Raw genomic sequence first — 22,637 nt, 5'->3', positions numbered from 1 at the left:
TCTTAAGTTTCAACGTTGAATGGCTTGACATAGCTAATGTGAAACACAAGGTGAGCCTTCATTAAGCTAGAGGATTAAGTTCACAAGCACCAAATACGAAGTACGCTATAAGTGATAAGAAAACATGAAGTAAACACAAGTTAAACGATATAATATAAGGCAACGCCATTTCATCTATTACAGCTACATAAGCAACATGTGTTTAGCAAGGGAGGCAAGTAGGCTAAACACATTTACAATACTAATGAGTTATACAAAGATTGATGAACACTCACCCTCCCCTAAAGAGCTTTTTATGCAAATGTAGCTATAACATTGGGAAACATCACCATGGTTAAGGAGTCATGCTCCCCCTTTTCTAAGTCATTGCTCTACTCAAATAATAAACCTTACACTATTATTTAGATGATGGTTACCTCCCAATGTGCACAAGAAAATTAGTCATAGGTAAGCACAAGGCCTTGAACAAGCTTGGCTAGTGATGGTCTCCCATACTTATGCGATCAACATCCTCATCAATTTTGATGCTAAGTACTCCTCAACTTTATCGTCAAACAGAAGCGAAACTTCCACTAACATGTAACTAATTTCTTCATCTCTAAGACCCTAAGAACTTGTGTCATTGTGATGTGAACTCTCATTCATTCCCTTCAACTTCTTTTCTGCTAGACTGCCAAATCTTCTGGACCAACTTTGGGTTGGATCTTAAGTTTCAACTGAATGGCTTGACATAGCTAATGTGAAACACAAGGTGAGCCTTCATTAAGCTAGAGGATTAACCTTGTAAGCGGCCTTCTTGACTTTGACCAATATGGGGACTAGTCCTTCATATTTGCAAGCCAATCTCTTGTCTATACCCTATACTAACCTAATCTATCATGGTTGGAGGTTAACAAGGTCCCCCACATTGAAATGCACTAACATGCACTCTTGATGTGTCTACTTAATTCACTTGGAAGATTTTTCTAGGTAAGCTATAACAAGTTCAAAATACATGTTTGTTTTTTAGTTCTTTGGGGCATTGAAATAGAATTGACCCACATTGAGAAGCTACACCCAATTCTTCTAGTTGGTGGTGACAAAATGGCGCAAGTACTTCTCTAGTAGCATGTGAGACTCTCCCTTTTGGCTATTGGCATACAGATGATAGCTCGAGGAGATGTCAAGTTGCGAACAAAAGATTCTAAAAAGTTCTAACAAGAAGCTTTTAGATGTTCTGTCTCAGTCACTCATAATTTTTTATGGAACAATACTTCAAATCATGTTGCAAAACAATTGTGCTCACCTATACAAAACAGTACACTAGTGCTTATGCTTTGAAAACTTTTTGTATCCACAAGTATATACCGCATGTCCCAACTTTGGTAGATTCATTATAAAGTCAACGGAGGCAATCTCTTACAGTCTTTTTGGTACTTAAAGAGGCTCCAACAACTGAGCAATCTTCTTCTACTCAACCTTATCGTGTTGGCAGGTCAAGCACGTACAGATATACTCAAACCAAAATAAGGGAAACTCTTAGGAAAAGATCCAGTGATTGATGAGACTATTACAATGCCATCTATTACTTTGCTAGCCAAATCTATCATCCTAGTCTCAGTTTTATATATATATATATATATATATATATATATATCAATGTTTTAAAAGGCAAAGGCGTAAGACAAGGCGTTTTAACCCTTAAGAGGCGAGGGCCGCGAGGCGTAAGCCTTTTGAGAATTTCTTTTTTAAGATAAAAATATGTAAATAAATTATAAATATTTTAAAAATAAGAAAAATTAAGAAAATCATAAATATAATGTAAAAAAAGAAAAAGTATACATACTTTGCAAACTACTTGTTGGCCATTTAAAAATTACTAAGTTGAATACATGACATAAATCATAACAAAAGATAGCTATACTATAACAAAGTTCGAATTATTTTCATGATCTAAGATACAACTCAGTTATTTTGGAAAGGTTGAGGTTCAAAGAGTTTTAAAAATTAACTCATATTATGACATTCCTTTTATAACAACATGTAGTCAAAATTTTTTACCAATTCCAACTTGAGAATCACACACCCAAAATGTGTAAGCCTTAACCAAAAAGGCACAAAAGACATGCCTTTTATAAAAATGTGTAAGCCTCAACATGTATTGCGTTAGCCCTTTTGGAATTTGGTATTTTAGATTGAGCCTCAAAGAGTTTTAGGCATGCCTTGCCTTAAGGCGAGCCGCAAGCCTTGATTGAGCCTTTTAAAACACTGAAATATATACACACACACAACCATACGTATGTATATATATAATGAGCTCATTACTATTATTCTTGATTTAAAGCTTATGATGAATGAGCTCTCAAAAGTCGCACACCCATCAACAATTTCGTAATCAAGTTCAATAGCATGGATAAAAAGCACTTCTCAAAATAGTTCTTCCTACCTCCGCTTTGCCACAGTGCTTGTGAAAAGTATTCCTGCCACCATACCATGAATAGTACTTGGACTGGGACATTCAATTCACCTCACGTTACTTTTATATATTTTTTTTGGGGGGAAGTGGGTGTCTTAATTTTAGGGTGTTTTAGGTAGTTAATTTGAGTAATTTTGAGTCTACTATTATTTGATGAATTATCTAGGTACAGAGTAGTCTAGTTTCACAGTTTAATAAAGGAAATTTATTGAAAAGGCATCAAGGGGATGCTGGCACTGAAAGTCAACCACCCTGAAGGGTTTTACAAAAATTAATAATAACATTATAATCATTTGCAGCAATCCCACTATGCCAGCTGGTAACCTTGGTAAACCACTGCTCTTTGCTGATCTGAGGTGCTGAGGTTTGGTTTTTAGAAACTCTCCTGTTCCTCTCTTTCTAATGGCACCAGAAAATCGCAAGAGGAATGAGAGATAGCATTTCTTTTCTCCTTTGTTGCCTGAATCCCTCTCCAGGCCCAGAGTTCACTTCCCACAGAGTTGACGATAACGCATCGTTGTTCAATCAACATCAAAGCCGCATTTCAAACATTCATGGTCCAAGGGCAATGAAGGAGGATGAGCTCAACTGATTCTGCATCAGCCATGCAAAGGGGGCATCTGTTGGCGATGGACAGCCCCCTTATCTACAAGTTATCCAAAGTCAATATCATAACATGTGTTGCCTCCCTGGCAAGAAAGGCAACATTTGTAAAGACAGCTGACTTCCAAATCTGAGTCAAATGGGAATTATTGCGGTTTACTCCAAGGGAAAAGGTTTCCTGTAGAAGGATCTAACAGTGAAGACCTCCTTCTTATCTAAGGTCCAAACCGAGTAATTTGTTGGTGTTGGAAATTGTAATGATTACTGTAAAGTCTTTGAGCTGAGGGAGTTACCAGTCTTTCACATTTCTAAGGGGGGGATCTTGCCAAGTTCCTACAAGCCTCAGAAGATTTCTGGAGTTCAAGAAGAGTAGCCCACTCAACGGTTGAGATCAATTATTGTTAGGTTAACCTACCAAGAGCCCTATATACACTTTGTATTGATATTTCTCAGCTCAATGTGTATGATCATTAAAGTTGCTACAACTTCGATTGCCATAACCCTAGAAACTAGAAAGTGTGCAGCTTTCTTCTCCCTAGAAGTGCTACTTAGATCGTAGTAGTGTGAGACTAATAATTATTATCGTCTTATATTCGCTCTTCAAATTAATTGGCTCCAAACTAGGTCTGAATCCCTATTTTCTAGCCTTGAATTCTCCTATTCACAATTTCCTTCACAAAACACTAACCAAAAATCAATTTTCCCTAGCTGTCCACCATCCAGACATCTACACTGCTACTCATTTTGACTGTAGGACATTATGACTATTACTTTTCTATGGGGTGAAAATATGTTGTACATAGTATCAGCTCAAAAATTCAAAACTGAAACAAATCTACTTTCAGCATCCTGGACTTCACATGAATCACATCTACTTCATGAATTCTAGAAGATAAAAAAGAAGCAAGAGAATGGTCTTGGGGACAAAGCTCCAGCAAAGGTTTGGAAAATGAAGCAAAGTCATATACTATAATAATTTTGTAAATACAACGACTTGTCATCACATAACAACTTAAGTGTTAACTGTCAAATATGAGGTATAATAAGACAACCACTAGATTCCCCACGAAGTAATCACTTGAAAAAAAAATTTCCACCTCTAAACTCAGGAATCATCTTAAAAGGGCTGGTTCATTGTAAAATCAACATAATTAAACCAAAATCGAGGTCCTCTTTTTTAGTCAGCTATACATAAGTTTTTTTTTTTCTTTGGAATGATATAATATGGATTTAATAGCCCTGAATTTGTTAGAGGAAATTGCCCATGGTCCCATAAATTGGCAGCAAAGGATTCATGTGGCCGACCCCACCTAGTGGGACTTAAGACTTAGTTGTTGTTATTGTTGTGTTCTACAAAAGCCTATCTTTCAGATACATGTCCATTGAAATTATAACTTAAGTTTCATGCTGCAGTAAACATGACACAGTAAAATACCAAACATAATGTAAGCAATACTTCATGTAAATTTGTGCCAAAGCTATGTGAATGTGTGGGTACATCTGTTTCATGTTACCATGTTTGGAGCATTATTAACAAAGCAAAAATTCTAAGAGATGCTATTTACGAAAAAAACTGTATTGTTAATAGCACTCACAGCTAGAGCCTCAAGGCCTTCCTTTTGAGATGGAGGGTTCATGCCTCGGTTGACAGAAACAATGAAATGTCCTTGCAAGAGATCAATCGCATCCTTCAAATACATGAGAACAAGAGTGCCAAAGGAAAGAAACAAAAAATGTCAGAAACAAAATGACGTCAAGTGAAAAATATAGTTGCTAGAATCCAATAGCAGTTTAAAAGTGCGTTTACAGCAAAACCAAAGCCTTAAAACAATTCAGAGTTTGTTAAATAAAGAAGAATGTGGAACAATATAAGGTCAGCTACATAACAAACTACTGCACCAATTACAAGGAACCAACTACATATGCAAGCTAACACACAACCGTGCAATAATAATAATAACAACAACAATACACAGAAAGTACAATGTAGCCAGCTGATTTAAATTTTTAAAAATGTTACAGAAAATCCCCAGGAAAAGTAAACAGTAAAAAATTTTAGTCCACAAAAAATATTACCAAAAATGACTGCACATGTGAAAATGTCAAAAGCTTTCTATTTTGGAGCACTGCTTCAGCATCAAAATTGAACAAGGAACGCACACTAACCTGTTTCGTCCCATCATAAAAATTGTTCAGGTAATAGCGTAATAGGGCATTCCAACCATCTTTGAGGATCCCTTGAATTGTCCGTTGACCGCATCTACAATCAAACTAAATATTTCAAACAATTTAAGTACAGTCAAAAGCACACAATTACTTCAGTCCAATTATTTTATTTTTAGTACAGCCAAATATGAGCTCCCACTTTTATTTCAAATATTCGAAAGGTTAAGGCGTTGCGACCATTAAGAGGCAAGGTGTAAGCTTTTAGGTGTTGGGGCTTAAATCTTTTGAGAATCTTATTTTTAGATTAAAAAAAAATAAAATAATAAAAATAAAAAAATAAAAACATTAATAAATTACATATATTTAAAAAAAAAAAAAAAGAAACTTGAGAAAATTACAAATATAATGTTCAAGAATTAAATATACTTTGCAAACTACTTGTTGGCAATTCAAAAATTGCTAACTAGAATTCATTACGTAAATCGTGAAAAGAGACAGCTACGACATAGCAAAGTTCAAATTATTTTCAAGATCTAACATAAAACTCAATTATTTTGGAAAGGTTGAGGTTCAAGAGTTTTAGAAATCAACACATATTATGACATTCCTTTTATAATGGAATTAAAATTTTCTAGCCAAATATAACTTGATCCTCGAGGCATTTTAGGCATGCCTTGCCTTGAGGCAAGCCTCAATTGAACCTTTTAAAACATTGCTTATTTTAGTCTAATTATTATTGCATTATTGTCATTTTTTTCCATCATTGTCATGGTAAACTAAATATACAATATCATTAAGAATGTAACATCTAAGGTAAGTATGAAAGTACTGTAAAGTAGTGGAATGTGTAATTTATAAACATTCAACAAGATAAAACAGAAATCATAAATCAGCATGGGCTAGTGCCAATTCTTTATTAAAAATATTTAGGCTTATCAATCTAATTGTCAGCATTGATCTCAATATTGGTGATCCACAATACAACTTGCAAAAAGGTGGCAATAGGAAAGTGGAAATGAACAAGGAAAAATATAATTATATAATGCATGCATCCAAATTCTCCTCTTTTGTTTGCCCCCATCTTTTTATAAAAAATTGGAAGAGTGGCGGGTGCATTTAAAGGGAGGAAGAACCTTCTAGGCAGAACAATGGATGCATACCTGACAAAATCTCCTTTCAGAGCAGGAGTTCCAGAATATTGAATGCTTATCTCATCCCCATGATTGGCCCACACTAAACATCAAAGGTGAAAAAAATTAAAACAAAAACTCTCAGATGCTTTTAAAAACCATGTTAATAATGCCAGCTAAGCATCACACAACCACTGCTACATTATGAACACTTAAGAGTCCTATGTGGGCTGAAACAACTCACATATTTTGAAGTTCTCATCAAAATTCGGATGTGCGCTGATTGTTTCTTCAGCACCAAAAACACCAATCCTTCTAAGTTGCCATTCCAACATGTTTCGAGCAATCATGCTCTGCAATCATAACGCGGTATTAACATAAAGAGAACATAATAACAAAACATGTAAAATAAGGTTATCAGATTACAACACATAATAACAAGAAAAAACTCTCTCTCTCTCTCTCTCTGATTGAGAGAGATCGATCCAAAAAAACACACTTTTAAAGTAACCAGCAGTAACAGACCAAAACGAGGCCAAATAATGAATCCTACCCCATAGCAAAGCCAATGTCAACCTCTTCACTGTAAATAGGCACGCATTCCATTCTACCAAAATCCCCAACAGCATCGCAAAAAACCTTACCTCACCACAATGCTGTGGCACCTTTATTCCTAAACCCAACAAAGTACATAACCAACAAACCTTCCACCGACTCCAGACAAACCCAACTTTCTCCAAATGAACCACATAATTTATCGCAAATTCTCCAAGCCAAAGAACAATGCAAAAGAAAATGAGGAACTGTTTATGAGCTATCAAATATAAAGAAAAAATCTGGAGATAAAGCCTTTGAATGCCTCCCCAACTCTACAGCAGATTGTTGACGTTAACTCTATAAAGAACAACCAAGCAAATAAAAACTTTAATTTTAGAGGGAACTTTGGCCTTCCAAACACTTCAATGAAGCAGAATGGACATGTTAGCCCTAATCAAATGATCTTTTACAAGAATAAGCACCCGGAAAATCTAAGGCTCATAACCAGCCAACCATCCCTCCTATTAGAAGGATGAAAAACCTGTGACAAAAACAACCAAAAAGATATCTCATCCACCTTCCTATCATTAAGAGTATTAAAGCTACATATACATTGTTGGCCCACCCCACAACCAAATAGCTTAAGCTTTTAGGTAAAATGGTAATCTAACAAAGAGGTCTGCAAAAATGGAAATCCCAAGAGGATCTATGAGGCTATAATCATTGAAGAAGTGATATCATTATGCACCAAGGAGAATGATAAAATAAAGGAAAAGAGATTAACAACACAGTATTGCCCACCCGAATATCTTCCCAAAAGGAGAATTGAAGAACCATTGCTCATAACAAATTGAGTATACGGAATGAAGGGAAGGTAAATCTGCAAAATACACCTCCAAAGGCTCTCAAAAGAACATCTTATTCCCAACTTCGAGTCCCAACCATTCACATGCATGCCAATTTACTTTTAATAACTTTTTTTTCCAAATAGAGGTCTCCTTTAAGGAAATCGTCATACTCACTTAACCATTAAAGCAGTGTTTTTAGAGACCAACATTCCAAAACTCAAAACCACTTCCATCTTGGACCAACACAAAATCGCATAAATGATCCCTCTTCTTCTCTAGCCAAACCAAAGGAATCTCTCCTAACTTTCTTCATTTTACTAGGTACCCCCACAATAAAGTGAGAGGGAATAGCAACTAAACAAAATAAAGCACCATTCCCATCATCCAAATGCATGGACACGCTCTCCACCACAAGATCAAAAAAACCTACAGCCCTAAGAGGCTAGGTTAGCCCCCAAAGGAACTACTAAATAAGTCAATGGTCACCTCTAGAATGCTACACCCATCTAAAGATTGCAACACCCAAAATCTATTAAAAAAAAGATTAATAGCAGCAATTCCACTTTTACCCCAAATTAGTTTTTAACCAAAAAATCTGCTCAAAAATTTGAAGGTGCAAGAACATTCAAGAAAGACTTTGATCACATCAAAAGAGAATAGTATTGTCTCAAAATAAAGGTGAGAACCAACTACCCTCTCTCAACCACACACACCGATCCCTCTCGCAAACTCCCTATCCACTGCCCTATCTAAAAATCTACTCAAAACATTCCCAATAAGAACAAACAAGAATGGAGGTGGCACATCCACTTGTCTAACACCCTCAAAGCCCTAAACTGCAACTTTGGTTCTCCATTAACAATTATGGAAAAGAATGCAGTTGATAAGCAACCCCTAATCCAAGACCACCACCTCTCACTAAACCCCTTTCTGGCAAAGACCTTATCCAAAAATTTCCAGTTAAGCATATGATAAGCCTTTTCAAAATTCAATTTAGAAAAAATAATCTCCTTCTAACTCATACTGTCAATACAAATATCCTCCACTCCCTCTAAGTAATTCAAGATCGAATTTATCTTGGAAAGATTTGGTCAAGATTCCTCCTGCGAAGGAAACAGAGCTGAACTTTTCTGATCCAGTGAGATTGAAAGGAAGAATTTTGATTGATCCACTGCAGGAAGTCTTAAATCTTGGCTCTGACAATGGAGTGGAGCTCTTATTGGACAATTCTCGGGTAAGGCTCCACCCTTCACATATGTCAAGAATATCATAGAAAAAAAAAATTTGAAAGAAAGCTGGAATAGTTGAAATCTTTTCTCTAGTTACTGGTGCTTTCATTTTTAAATTCAAAAAAAAAGAATATATATTATGGATCTTGGAAAATGGTCCATGGTTCAGTGGGAAGAATCCAATCTTCTAGACAGAATGGGACTCGAATAGTGACTTAGAATCTTTAGAATTGGAGAAGACTCATATTCTGGTAAAATTTAGACATATAACTTCCATACTATTGGACTACTACTGGATTAAGCTACATAGCAAGTTCGGTAGGGAGGCCTCAATATCTGGATTCAATTACTAAATGAGTAATTTAACCTTTGCAAAAATCTGCATTGAGGTTGGCATGAACAAGGAACTTACACATTCTGTAGATTTAAAATGCCAAATGGAGAGTTCCTTACAATAAGTGGAGTACACTTGGAAGCCATTGAGGTGTTCTAATTTGAGGCATTCAGCAAAAGATTCGAAAGCAAATAAAAAATGGGTATTTAAAAATGAGAATGTTAGAAAATCTGTTAAGGAGATAAATCAAGAGGCCTGGGAAAGTTAAAGATCAGAATGTAAAAGACACTGTTACTCCGATCAAGGTGATTACAGATGAGAGATTCAATAATTTGAGAATTTAAAAATGAGAATGTTAGAAAATCCGTTAAGGAGATAAATCAAGAGGCCTGGGAAAGTTAAAGATCAGAATGTAAAAGACACTGTTACTCCGATCAAGGTGATTACAGATGAGAGATTCAATAATTTGAGAATTTAAAAATGAGAATGTTAGAAAATCTGTTAAGTAGATAAATCAAGAGGCCTGGGAAAGTTAAAGATCAGAATGTAAAAGACAATGTTACTCCGATCAAGGTGATTACAGATGAGAGATTCAATAATTTGAGAACTCAAATGTCTTCAGGGATCATCTTCAAAAAACGGTAAGAATTTGGATGATTTACCACTGACTGATCAATGGAAGATAGCAACTGAAGGCAGTTCTGGAAATGTAAGGATTGCCTGTACTGAATGTGTCTCCACAAATGAAGAGTAATAATGGTAAGAATTTAGAATATTTTACTCATATTGATCTCAAGAAGGCAGCAATATCTGAAAGCAGTTCTGGACATGTAAATATAGCCTGTGCTGAAGGGGATCTTAAGTCTTCACAAGATAACAGGGACAGTAAAAACAGTACTGATGATATTGTTGATAAGACTGACTGTTCTGTTGAAGATCAATGCAAGGAGTTAAAGTCAGGAGTTTATGCAAAGAATGATAAAGAAAAGGAGGAAAAAAGGTAGGCCTCCAAAGAAACAATCCAAGTCTAAGAAAATCTGCAAAAATGAGTTCTTCAATTGGTTTCTGGAGCATTAGAGGGCTTAATAGCTTAATAGCCCTTTAAAAATAAAAGAAATAATTTTCTGATTTCTACTGAGTTGCAGTCGATCGGTATCTTGGAAACAAAAATTAAGCCCACAGGGTATGCAGATATCTCAAAAGCTATAAAGAAAGGCTGGGTGTTTTTGCAGAATTATGAAAGGAGTGATTCAGTAGCTAGAGTATGGGTGGGGTTTAACCCAAAAGCTAGTTGATGTTAGAAAACATAAACAAGTTCTCACTGTGCTAGTTCAGTTGAATGACCAGCACTTTTGGGCTACTTTTCAACATGCTTCAAATATGCTGCAAGATAGGAGGTATCTTTGTGATTATCTGCAGAATTTATCTCACACCTTAAAGAGTATCCCCTGGAAAATTATGGGTGATTTTAAACTTATAAAAGTTCTTGAAAAAAGTAGCAATTCTATCTCTCATAATGGACTTGTTGGAATGAGGGGTTTTCAAAATTTCCTGTAAAATACTTCACTGGATGACTTCCCTTTTATTGGTCCTCTATTCACATGGACTAATAAGACAGAGAGAGACTTTATGGCAAGAAAACTTGACAGAGTTCTGGTTTCTCCTTTAACTAATCAGTTTTTCCCTTGTATGAAGGCTGAGTTTTTTCCTCCTGGGGTTTCTGACCATTGCTCTGCTGTGGTAAGTCTTAATTTAGAGAATTCTTTCAAAGGCCAGATCCCAATTAAATTTCTGAATTGCAGGGTTAATAATGAGAATTTTTGCAGATGGTAGCCGATTCTTGGAGAATTATCATAAAATGGTTCTCCTAGGTATGAGCTTTGTCAAAAGTTGAAAATACTGAAAAGAAATTTAAAATCCGTTCATAAGGAGAATTTCACTGGTTTAAGCAGAAGAACTGATGCTGCGAGAAATTCACTACTACAAACACAAGCTGAATTGTTATCTGGCGCTTCAAATTTTGGATTGGTTAATGAGAGAATTGAAAAGTGTATTCACCTTTAAACTGCTGAGGAAGATATGTTGAGGCAGAAATCAAGAGAAACATGGCTGAAACTGGGGGACAAAAATAATAAGTTTTTCTCTACTGTAGTTAATGACAAAAACTCTAAACCTCAGATAAGATACCTCATTAATTCTACAGGTGGAAAACTAGTTTCCCCTGAAGATATATCTTCTGAGTTATTGGCTTTCTATGTCTAGTCGTTGTGCAGGAAATATGATAAGATTAAGCCTTGCAACTTATCCTATCTTAAACAAATCCTAAGATTTGAATGGAGTAAAAATCATAAGGAAATTTTGGGGCTTCGGTTACTGGAAAGGAGGCGAAAGATGCTATTTTTTCCTTCTCGGATGATAAAGCACCAGACCTGATGGCTGTAATGCCAAATTTTATAAAATAAGCTGAAGCATTATAAGCAAGGATGTTGCAGCACTCTCTCCTTTTTCAAAGACTGCGAACTCCTAAAGCAGGTAAATGCTACCCTCTTGACTTTTTAATCATTAAAACAAATCATGCTGAATATGCCAAAGATTATAGGCCAATTGCATGCTGTAATATTATTTACAAATAATATTACAAAAATTCTTGCAAATAGACTCCAATGCATTGGAAACTTTGTTGATGCAAATCAGACTGCTTCCATTAAAGGGAGGACTATTCAGGACAATTTCCTATTAGTTCAAGCTTTTGGCAAAATATCATTTGAACAATAATCCTTCAAGAATTGCTTTGAGAGTAGATTTGATGAAGGCCTTTGACTCTATCCATTTGGAAGCCATTTTCAACTTTTAGAGGGTATAACTCCAAGAAATTTTATTGGGTGGGTTAAAGGATGTGTTACAAGTCCTTATTACTCTTTTCTTATTAATGGTTCTTCTAAAGGGTTTTTTTAAGGATCAAGAGGTATAAGACAGGAACCCTTCTTCTCCCCATATATTTGTTATGATGATGGAGATTCGTACCAAACTTCTGAAAACAGCTGCAAGGAGTGGAAAGCTGAGCTATCATACCAAATGTAAAAATCTGAATCTTTTCAATATCTGTTTTTCTGACAACCTTTTAATTTTGGCTAAAGGATATATTCAGTCTGCTGAGAATATTAAGCATGTTCTGCATATATTCTATGAAATTACAGATCTCAAGTGTAATCCTACAAAGTCTGAAGTTCTCTATCCTGGATTGCCTTTGGACAAAACTCAGCAGATTGCCCAAACTCTTGGCTTTTCGATTGGAAAGCTTCCTGTCAAGTATCTTGGACTGCCACTGGTGTCAATGAGATTAAGGAAAGCAGATTGTGATATTTTGTTCGAAAAGGTATCAGCAAGGATTAATAAGTGAATCCATAAATTGCTTTCTGATGCTGGAAGATTGCAATTAATTAAATCAGTTCTTCACAGTATTCAAGCTAATTAGGCATCTTCTATCTTTTTCCCTCAAGCTGTCATCTTTTCTACGGGAAAGCAATGAATAGAATACTAGTGACCATAAATTGAACTGGAAGGAAGTATGCAAGGCAATTAAGGAAGGAGGTCTTGGAATCAAATTGATTTCAGAATGGAATAAAGTTGCAATGGCGAAACTTCTATGGCATCTATATACTTCTAAGGAGCATCTTTGGGTAATTTGGATTCATACATTCAAGTTGAAGGAGAAGAACTTCCGGAAAGCTAGGGAGGTCTATAAATTCTTGGATTTGGAAGAAATTATTGAAAATTAGGCCATTGGTGTATCCTCATATTAAATATGTTGTTGGAAATGGAAAGAACATATGCACTCTTCATGACAAATTGGCATCCACACAGTCCATTAATTGAGTATTATGGTCACCATCTTCAGATTGAACTTCACATTACAAAGTTTGCTAAATTGTCAGAGTTATCAACAACTGAGACTGGAAATGGCCATGGAGAGCATATCAAAATGTGCAAAACCCTGAAGAGCACTGCTTCTTTCCTGATATCAGAAATGAAGATAGAATCAGCATGGAATTACAGTTCATTGATAAATTTCCCATCTCTTTAGCATGGGATTCGATCAGAGACAAAAAAATCTGTTATATCCCAGCCTAACCTAATCTTGAGTAAGCATGCCACTCCTAAACATGCTTTCATTTGTTGACTAGCTATTGTGAGAGACTAACTGCAATTGATAACTAGTTAAATGGGAAAAAATAAATGATGCTAAGCATAGACTGTGAATCTGGTGCTGAAACAGGAAGCCATTTTTTTTCCAATTGCAGCACTGCCCAGGCAGTTTACAGAAGAATCAGCATTGAATTCAATGCAGCAATTTACCACATTTGGAAGTTGAGAAATTCAGTTCTTTTTACTGACACTAAAGCTGATCCAGAGTTATCACTCAGCAAATCATTAAAGATTAAAAATCTAAATTCATCGAGGTGAAAGGCTTTGATTCTCTAAAGTTTAGTTCCTGTCTTTTTGACAGCTACATTTGTTGGCTAGATATCAGACTTGTAATTGTTGTACCCTTTCCCATTTTGGTAATTTATGCATCTTATATTTCACCAAAAATAAAACACATCCTCCACTGCCTCATTAGCTGCCAAAATAGCATCCATGATCTAACTACCCTAACAAAAGTACTTTAAGCCTAAGAAACAAATATCTCCTAACACATAACCCAACCTATTAATGAAAAATTTAGCAATAATCTTGTGCACAGTAGTCACTAAACTAACAGGTTGAAAATCATAAACTTTAAAATATGTATCTTCTTAGGCAAAATGTGATGAAAGTAGAATTAATGCTTTTACCCATGATTCCATTTAAAAAGAATTCATCAACGATCTCCAACAAATCCACCCTAATCATAACCCAAAAAATCTTGAAAGAAAGCCATATTAGAACCATGCGGACTTAGAGCCTTATCTGTATCTTTCTCAAGCACATCTGAAAAAAAAAAAAAATTGAAATTTTTTCCACTATCAAATGAGGATCTGAAATAACCTAGCTCCCCCTTAGCTCCAATTCACTAATCTAGTTCCATTACATATTACTAGTACCAAACCTTGGGAAAATTTTGAATTACAATCACCCTCTCTAAGCCATTTATATTTTGCCTTTTGCCCCCAACGCCCCACTTCCTTTTTAAAGCCAATATCCTCTAACTAATTTTTCAATGAAAATCACTTAGCTGTCTCATCATCCAAAAGATTCCTTCCTTCATCTTTCCCGCCCAAGAAATCAAGCTCGCCGAAGATTCTAGTCTTCTTAATCCTAAAATCCCCAAAAACCTCAATATTCAACTTCGTCAAAGCCACTTCAAGATGTTTAAGTTTTCTCATCAACCTTAAACCTTCCCAACCCCTCTTTGAATCCACACTCCAAGAAACACTAACCTAAGATGAAAAAGAATCATTATAAAAGCCAAGTATTCTCAAACTAAGAAAAGGTGTAAGACCCAACTTCACCTTCCTAGAATCCAACAAAATAGGGTAGTGATCCAACACCGGTCTGCACAAAATTTCTGAAACATAAGAAAACTCATCCTTCCACTTATGACATAACAAGAACCAATATAAGCAACTAGAAACTGCCCTCTCCCCACCCACTAATTGATAGAATAAAGCATTATCGAAATGAAGAATAGACCTACCATAATTTTGCATACTTGAGATCATTCTTCCTCCCCTGTTTTCTTCCTAGAAATCTCACTATATTATAATCACCCCCTAAGTCCACCTAGGGTAACAAAAAGCATAGACTCTGCATACCTCATCTAGAAATATAGCCAAAAAGTGGGTCTAGAAGGACCATGACCCAAAGTGAACCACCACTGACCCCTACCTCTCACCTCTAGAAAAACTAAAAGGGAAAATAAGTTTGCATGGCTATAAACTCTAGAAATTGATCAAGTATCCCAAACAATAAGAATGCTCTCAACCCCTAAACAAAGAGAACCACCGACTCCTTAGACATATGCTCCCACCTAGCCACACTCCACACTCTTAAGAGTTTCTTGAAAGAAAGCAATATCAAGAGAATGTCAATTCAGAACCTCCTATTCAACCCCATCTTCCTAACATCCCCTAAACCCTTAGCATTACAACTAATAATCCTCATAACTTAACACTTTTACCACCACCCCCTTTGCCTCAACACACCCCCACCCCATAATTGATATAAGTGGATAGACTTATTCACTTCCTTCTAAAGCCTCTTTGTTTTTCCTCTCATAGGATTTGCGGGTAACTACAACTTTCAACTCTTGCCCTAAAGGACCCACTAATTTAATATCCAATCCACAAAGAGTTTTTGTGGGTCTTGATTATCTTTCTCTTGGTTTTAACTAATTCTAACGGTTCGTGTAACAGTTGCAGTGTAACAGATGCAGACGTCGCGGATGTTACGTAATGAGTAACGTTCACTGCATCCATGAATTCATCTTTTGCATTAGCAAACTTATTATGAACATAGATTCACATGTTTTGATCCCTGAACCCTATGGGCTAATTCTTTAAATGATTTTTAATAAATTTTAATCTATTTAAGTGTAACATATACAAGTATGGGATGTTGTCTTGGTTGTTTTAGTTGCTTTTGGCAAAAAGAAGCATGCATTTGCTACTTTTCACTACTTTATAAATTATATGTAAAATTCAAACTAAGAAATCATTAATATAAAGAAATATAGAATGCAATATTTTTACTCTTTTAGTCTTTAATGGAATTTTTGTTATCCAAAAAATAAAATATAGACTGTTCATACGTTAAACAAGAACAAAATTGCATACAATAGAACATATTTTAATCTCCAAACAGGTGTAAGAAAAACATAAAAAATAAAATTGAAAGAATATAGAATACAAAAATATGTAATTTAATGAGAGAAAAAGTTGGATTTCTTTTAATGTTAGTTATTGAAAAATGCATACTAAATGTCAAGGAAAATAAACCTAAAAAATGATTTTTCTTACTAAAAAAAAATCACCAACTAAATAAACCAACTTAAAATTCAGTTTCTAAGCTTCAAAAAAGGGAAAATAGAGGGGAAAATGCAAAATAAGGATTAAAAAACCTATTTTAATCATTCATGGCCAGTCTGGCACTTGAACAGCCTATAACAGCCCATAACATTTCGTAACAACCGTTACAGTACCATAACAAAAATTATGATATCTCGGAGGTACACCAATTCACAACTGTTAAGGCTCTTATGTTACTATAATGGCCAGTACGGTTGTGAATTAGCGTATCTCTAAGACATTGCCTCAAAACACTTCCGTAAGCCTCCAATACCATTACATAACATCCATAACAGCCGTTATATACTTATTTTTAATACTATGGTCTTTCTCATCCCCTATTGGACTAATTGCAATGACTCCTCCCTTATTAGGTTCCTTCCTTTGGCCCAAAGAAATATGAATGAAGTTGGGTGAATTAAGAGTAGGAAGAATATAGTTTTGGGAAATCAAATTCACTTGATCCTCCATCATAGACTCTTGTACAATTTCACCACCACCCTATCAAAAATGGAGTTCCCTGGGGCATTAGGAGAATGGCACTCACGAAATGGAATGATGGCCAAAGATCCCTCCTCTATCAAGCCTCCTTTCGAGTAGCCACTATTCTTCAAATGGTGAACACCAACTTGTGCTTCTTTAAAGAGCCTCCTAGGATAATACTCCCCACCTTCCTGCTACACAAACAAAGAGCACTCACCCAAATCTACTAGAATATATGAAACTCCATCAATGTAGGAATATCGCCTTCTTCTTCTACCCCATTTTCTACCATCAACTGATCTAGAAAAAAACCTTTTCAAACTCACACATACTCCTATCTCATCATCCAACTCAAAAAAGGCGAGCTCCGCCCTGATTCAAACTCTTCACATAATTGTGTTGATCCCCTTACTGTAGACATCAGAGAAGATAAAGCTTGTTTAACAACAATAATTGACTAGAATATTGTAGTCGTTTCATTTCTGTGTCTTATAACTCACCTCTCCCCTTTATGAAGACTAGTTTTCCACTTGCTTCAATTTCACATTAGGCTCAAGTGCATTGTCTATCTACTATGCAACAACAATTTAGCGAGACCCCTACAATTCGACTTGGATCCTTCCTGAATCAACCACTCCATGTGACGCAATGGGCTTACCTAAACCCAAATCATCTGGTTCCATCACGGCACCTCATAGGATTTAGCTTTCCATTTCATTCAATCCACAAGTGAAAACAGCTTCTGATATCGGGCCCATTAGACTTAGGCCCAATGCACTCAAACTCTCTAACCCATTAGATTTAAAATTTGAATAGTAATTTTAGTAGGAGAAACTATTAGGTATACCCAGTGTACATAATGACTAGTACAATAAAACCAAGGCAGTGCAGCCATGTACCTGGCATGTCAAGCCACAAACAATTATGAATGCTTAATTCATTCAAAATAAACAGGTTCCAAATTTGACCCATGGATGCATGGCACAATATTATTGGTCTAGTGTACTAATAAGCATGTAACTAGACAAGTGTATCGAATATTTTCTCAAAAATGAGACCCTTCCTTGTAAGGTAACAATTGAATCCCTCGTTTTGGACGAAGATTTTGCCGACATGACCCAAATCCTTCACTAGAGGTTTTCTGAGCACATCAGCACATGATCCTCTAGGCAAAAGCCTCTAGAAGGCACTAATCTTCTCTCCACAATCACCATACCTCCATCTATAATTTGACCACACTCGCCACATAGCAAACTAAATCCTAGGTTCTTCTGTGCACCAGTTTCTAACCTAATGAGATTATCCCCCTCAAAGCTTGGAGGAGCATCCACCAACCTCAAGCCTCCACTCCCACTAGGAATCAAATAGACTGTATATGACCCTACACTTGAATATCATCAAGAACAAAAAATGACCCCTTTTGTTAGCTAATAATTTCATCCTAATGGATCCACAGGCCACCCTCAAGAGTAAACCCCTTGCTTCCTTAGGTAAACCACAAGGTCCAAACCAAAACAAGATCATAAGCATTGTTACCAACTAAAATTCATCATCACTCAACACCATATAAGATATATGCCATCCCTCGTATTCAACAATGCATACAAAGACATAAACCAAAAGATTGATGTTAGATACCTTTCTATAAGCTCTAAAAGAATTATGATACCCCATACCAACTCACCAATGAACTAGCATTTGCCCTCACTTGCAACCCAAATCCAATCCCTCTTGAGAATAATTGTCCAAAATCTTTCTCATTAAACATAATTAATCAAGGAGGAAAACAAATTATGCTCCACATACAAGACTAGCCTCCAATCTTGCAATTATTCAATTACATTTTATCATTCTTCTCGTGTTGCCCAAGATCCCAAGCCAAAAATGGCTGGTTGTACCAGTTTGTTTTTACCACAGAAATTAGTAATGTGTCAAGAGAAACAATAGATGATTTCATGGATAAACTTCTACGCATGAGTGGGCAGGAGAAACCGAACCAAACTAAACCATAAAATCAGTTAACTGTTTTACAGTACAGTTCGGTTTAGAATTTTGATTTTTATTGGTTAACATTTCGGTTTCAGTACTAGCAAACCAACAACCCGTATTTGTTCACAAGCACAGATCCATCAATGCAGCCACGCCATCTGCTGCCTACTTCCAGCATTGCCTATCAGCCACCATGATCTCCAGCCCATTAGTCTCTCTCCCTCTCTATTCTCCTTTCCCAAAGGCACAACCAAACCCTAGCACTAGCAGACTAATCTTTAGACTCTCTCTCTTCTTTAGACTAGACTCTTTACCCAAAATCTAAATCATCTCACCGTCTATTCCCCTTCCCAAAGGCCCAACCAAACCCTAGCACTAGCAGACTAGCAATCGGTATGTTTTCAAGATAAGTAGGGAGAAAAAAAAAAAAAAGGAAAAAAAAAAAGGATGATGTCTTGAATTTTTTTGAGGAAATTCATAGGAATGAAAAGGTGTACAAGAGCAGGAATTCTATTTTAATTGCTCTGATTCCTGAAAAGGATAGGTCCATAAGAGAATTTCATAGGAATGGAGACCCATGGCTGAACACACAATAAGGGTACCTGGCTTGGTAGAAGTTCAATCTTAACAGGGTAGCCAAGCGCTTTAAATGTAAGGGGGAACTTTATGCCTTCACAAACATGGGGATGTGCAAGAGCATGAAATCTACTTTCATTGCACTGATTCCTTAAAAAGGATAGGTCTAGAAGAGTAAAGGACTTTAGGCCTATCAGCTTGGTGATGGTTATAAGTTGCTAACAAAGGTTCTTTCGAAAAGGATTAGAGAGGTGTTGGGGGGCACGGAGTCTTTGGCACAATCTGCTTTCATTAGACAGGCAGATCTTAGATGCTGTTTTGGCAGCCAATGAGGTGGTCGAGGATGTGAAGAGGAAGGATAGAAAAGGAGTGATTTTTAAACTAGGTTTTGAAAAAGACTTGAATGTACCCAGGAGTAAGGGATTTGGGAGTCTTTGGTTTAAGTGGATAGAAGGATGCCTCAATTCTTTCAAATGTCCGTGATTGTTAATGGTCAGCCTAGGGATTGGTTGAACATCTCAAGGGGGTTGAGACAAGGAGATCCGTTATCCCCTTTCTTGTTCACTCTAGTTGTGGATATCTAGAGCAGGTTAGTATCCCATGCTCAGGATCTAGGAATTATTAGTGGTCTTTTTATAGGAAAAGAGGAAGTGGAGATGTCTCATCTTAAGCTAAAAAATCCTACTATTTTTTCCCTTGAGAATGATGCTGTGAAATTTCATAAGATTATTTGTGTTTCTTAGAATTTTTTAGAGAATTTCAAGCTTAAAATTAGTGTCTAAGAGTGGCCTAGCGGGTATCAATTTGTGTAGCATAGATTTTGAGAGTTTTAGATCTCTAGCAGGCTGTGAATCCCTTTCTTGCTCGCTTTCATTTCTTGGTCTTCCTCTTGGGCAATCCTCTGTCAGATGCTTTTGGGATACTGTGATTGAGAAAGTGGGAATAGGTTGGAGGTTGGAAGAAGGCTTGTTTCTTGTTAGGAGGTAGAATAATGCTTATTAATGCTTCCCTGGCCAAACATTCCCATTTGTTATCTATCCCTTTTTAAATTACCTCCTAGGTGGCTAGGAAGTTGGAAAAGATTACGAGGGACTTTTTTGTGGTCTGATAATGGGGTGAATAAAAGGGATCACCTAGTTTGTTGGAAAGCTATCTGGAAGCCTAAGTCTGAAGGGGGCCTGGGACTTGGTAATGTTCCTTCTAAAAACATTTCTTTAATTCAGAAAAGGTTATAGAGATTTCCTTTAAAACCTAATTCCTTATGGCATAGAGTAATAAAGAGTATATATGGTTTGCACAGGAATGGGTGGGGTTCCAAAGGAAGTGGCAATGCTACTCATTCAAGTCCTTGGAAGTTTCCTTCACAGCTAGCTTTCCTTTTCTTTCCATTTATTTGTTTCAAAGTGGGGACTGGGGACAAACTTCGCTTCTGGGGGGATATTAGCTTTCTATTTCTTTTTTCTTTTTTTTTGGTTTTTTTTTTTGGGGGGGGGGGGGACTTTTTTCTTGGGATTTCCGTTTGTTTAGGAGTCTCAATGAGAGAGATTGGTGAGTTAACTCATTTACTGAGTTGGATTCTTTCTTGAAAATTTTGTGGGAGGACACAAGGCATTGGATTGGGACACTTCAGAGTGTTTCTCCGAAGTCGTTTTTCTCAAATCTCACAAAATCCACAAACCGTAGCCCTTTCTTGTCATATAAAGTTGTTTGGAAAGCAAATGTTCCATTTAAAGTCCGAGCTTTCGTTTGGACTTTCATATCATTAAGATTAATACGAATGATGTGTTACAGATCAGGAGACCCTACAAAGCTCTTACTCCAGATATTTGTAGCTGTGCAGTGGCTCAAATGAGAGTTCTAGCCATCTATTTCTTCATTGTAAGGTGGCAAGACACATCTGGACCAATCTGTTTTTGTTTTTTGGAGAAGACTGGGTAGCTCCAAAATCTATCTTTGACTTTTCAAATGTAAAGTGTTGGGGCTTTGGGAAGAACAAAACAGGGAGGAACTTTTGGGTCTGCGCAGTTTTCAGTGCTACAGGTGATGTGGATGGAAAGGAATGCCAGAATTTTCCGAAATAAGAAGACACCTCCTTTACTTAGGGAGAAAGTTAATTTTTATACCTCTTTTTGGGCACATTTATTCAGGGTTTTCGATGGTTTATCGCTATCTGACGTCCAAAAGGATTGAAAGGCAGCTTTAATGTAATTGCGTCTCTTTGTTAGCTCTCTATTTTACTGAGGATTTCTTATGCTCCATTCTCTGTAATTATTCTCTTTGTTAATAGATTCATTTTTGTTGTCTAAAATATATGTGGAAAATAAGATAAGTCCATATCAATAAGCACATATGCCTTTTTTCTAAAGCAGACCAAGAGGAAGCCTATTCACAGAATTGCACCAAAAGCAAACAGCTTGTTTTGGCAGTTTATCAATTTTGTGACTTAAGAGACATTTTTTAAGTTCTCATTATCAATCAGTCTAGGTGTATTACTTATCTTTTCTCATAATCAAAGAACCATATCAGAAAATAGAAACGAATATACAAAAAGGAGAATATGGCATCCTCCATTTAATGTGAAGCAAGAAACCAAAAACTAAAAAAACAAAAACAAAAACAAAATGATCATAAAGTTCTAAAAGATTAAAGGACAGCTGCACACTAGTCCCTTCTTAAGTCGTCAAAGAAATGCCTCCAAACAGACCATTCACATACACGCTTACTGATACGAACTTATCTTATTTTCCATATATAGTAGAATTTCCTAATTATTTTTCATTCTTCTTCTATTCTGTTAGTTCTAAGTTCAAAATTCTGGAATTTGTCTCGAGTCTAAAGCATTTGTCTCAAGGCTGAAGTCTCATATTATTTTGAAGGAGAGCATTGTATTAATATTGTTAGTTTTAAAATTCAATTTTGTTCTCGTTTAACACATGAACATTCTATATTTTACTTTTTGGATTAAAAAAAATTACATTAGAGAGTAAAAAAGCACAAAAGATGGCATCATATATTTTATATTTCTTTGTATTTATGATTTCTTAGTTCAAACTTCATTTATAATCAATAAAGTAGTGCAAAGTAACAAATGCATGCTTCATCTCACCAATAGCAACTAAAGCAACCAAGATGACATCAAATACTTGTAGTATATATCATATTTAAAATGATTAAAATTTACTAAAAATCATTTAAAGCTTTAGCACATAGGATTCAGCAACAAAGCATGTGAATCTTTATG

General features: G+C 36.0%; 1 protein-coding gene across 1 annotated transcript in view; it reads right to left on the bottom strand.

Moving 5' to 3' along the window:
- Positions 1 to 22,637, bottom strand: part of LOC131156281 (phosphoinositide phosphatase SAC6-like) — a 90,814-nt gene that overhangs the window by 9,801 nt on the left and 58,376 nt on the right. The window contains exons 16-19 of the mRNA XM_058109829.1: positions 6,599 to 6,707; positions 6,385 to 6,457; positions 5,225 to 5,318; positions 4,654 to 4,746 (exon numbers count right to left, since the gene is read on the bottom strand). Coding sequence (XP_057965812.1) covers positions 4,654 to 4,746; positions 5,225 to 5,318; positions 6,385 to 6,457; positions 6,599 to 6,707 — 369 coding nt within the window. The remainder of the gene's footprint in view (positions 1 to 4,653; positions 4,747 to 5,224; positions 5,319 to 6,384; positions 6,458 to 6,598; positions 6,708 to 22,637) is intronic.

The sequence above is a fragment of the Malania oleifera genome, chromosome 1 (assembly GCF_029873635.1).
Source record: "Malania oleifera isolate guangnan ecotype guangnan chromosome 1, ASM2987363v1, whole genome shotgun sequence".
NCBI classification, from domain to species: domain Eukaryota; kingdom Viridiplantae; phylum Streptophyta; class Magnoliopsida; order Santalales; family Ximeniaceae; genus Malania; species Malania oleifera.
The sequence above is the reverse complement of the archived record's forward strand: the minus strand, read 5'-3'. Positions and strand labels throughout refer to the sequence as shown.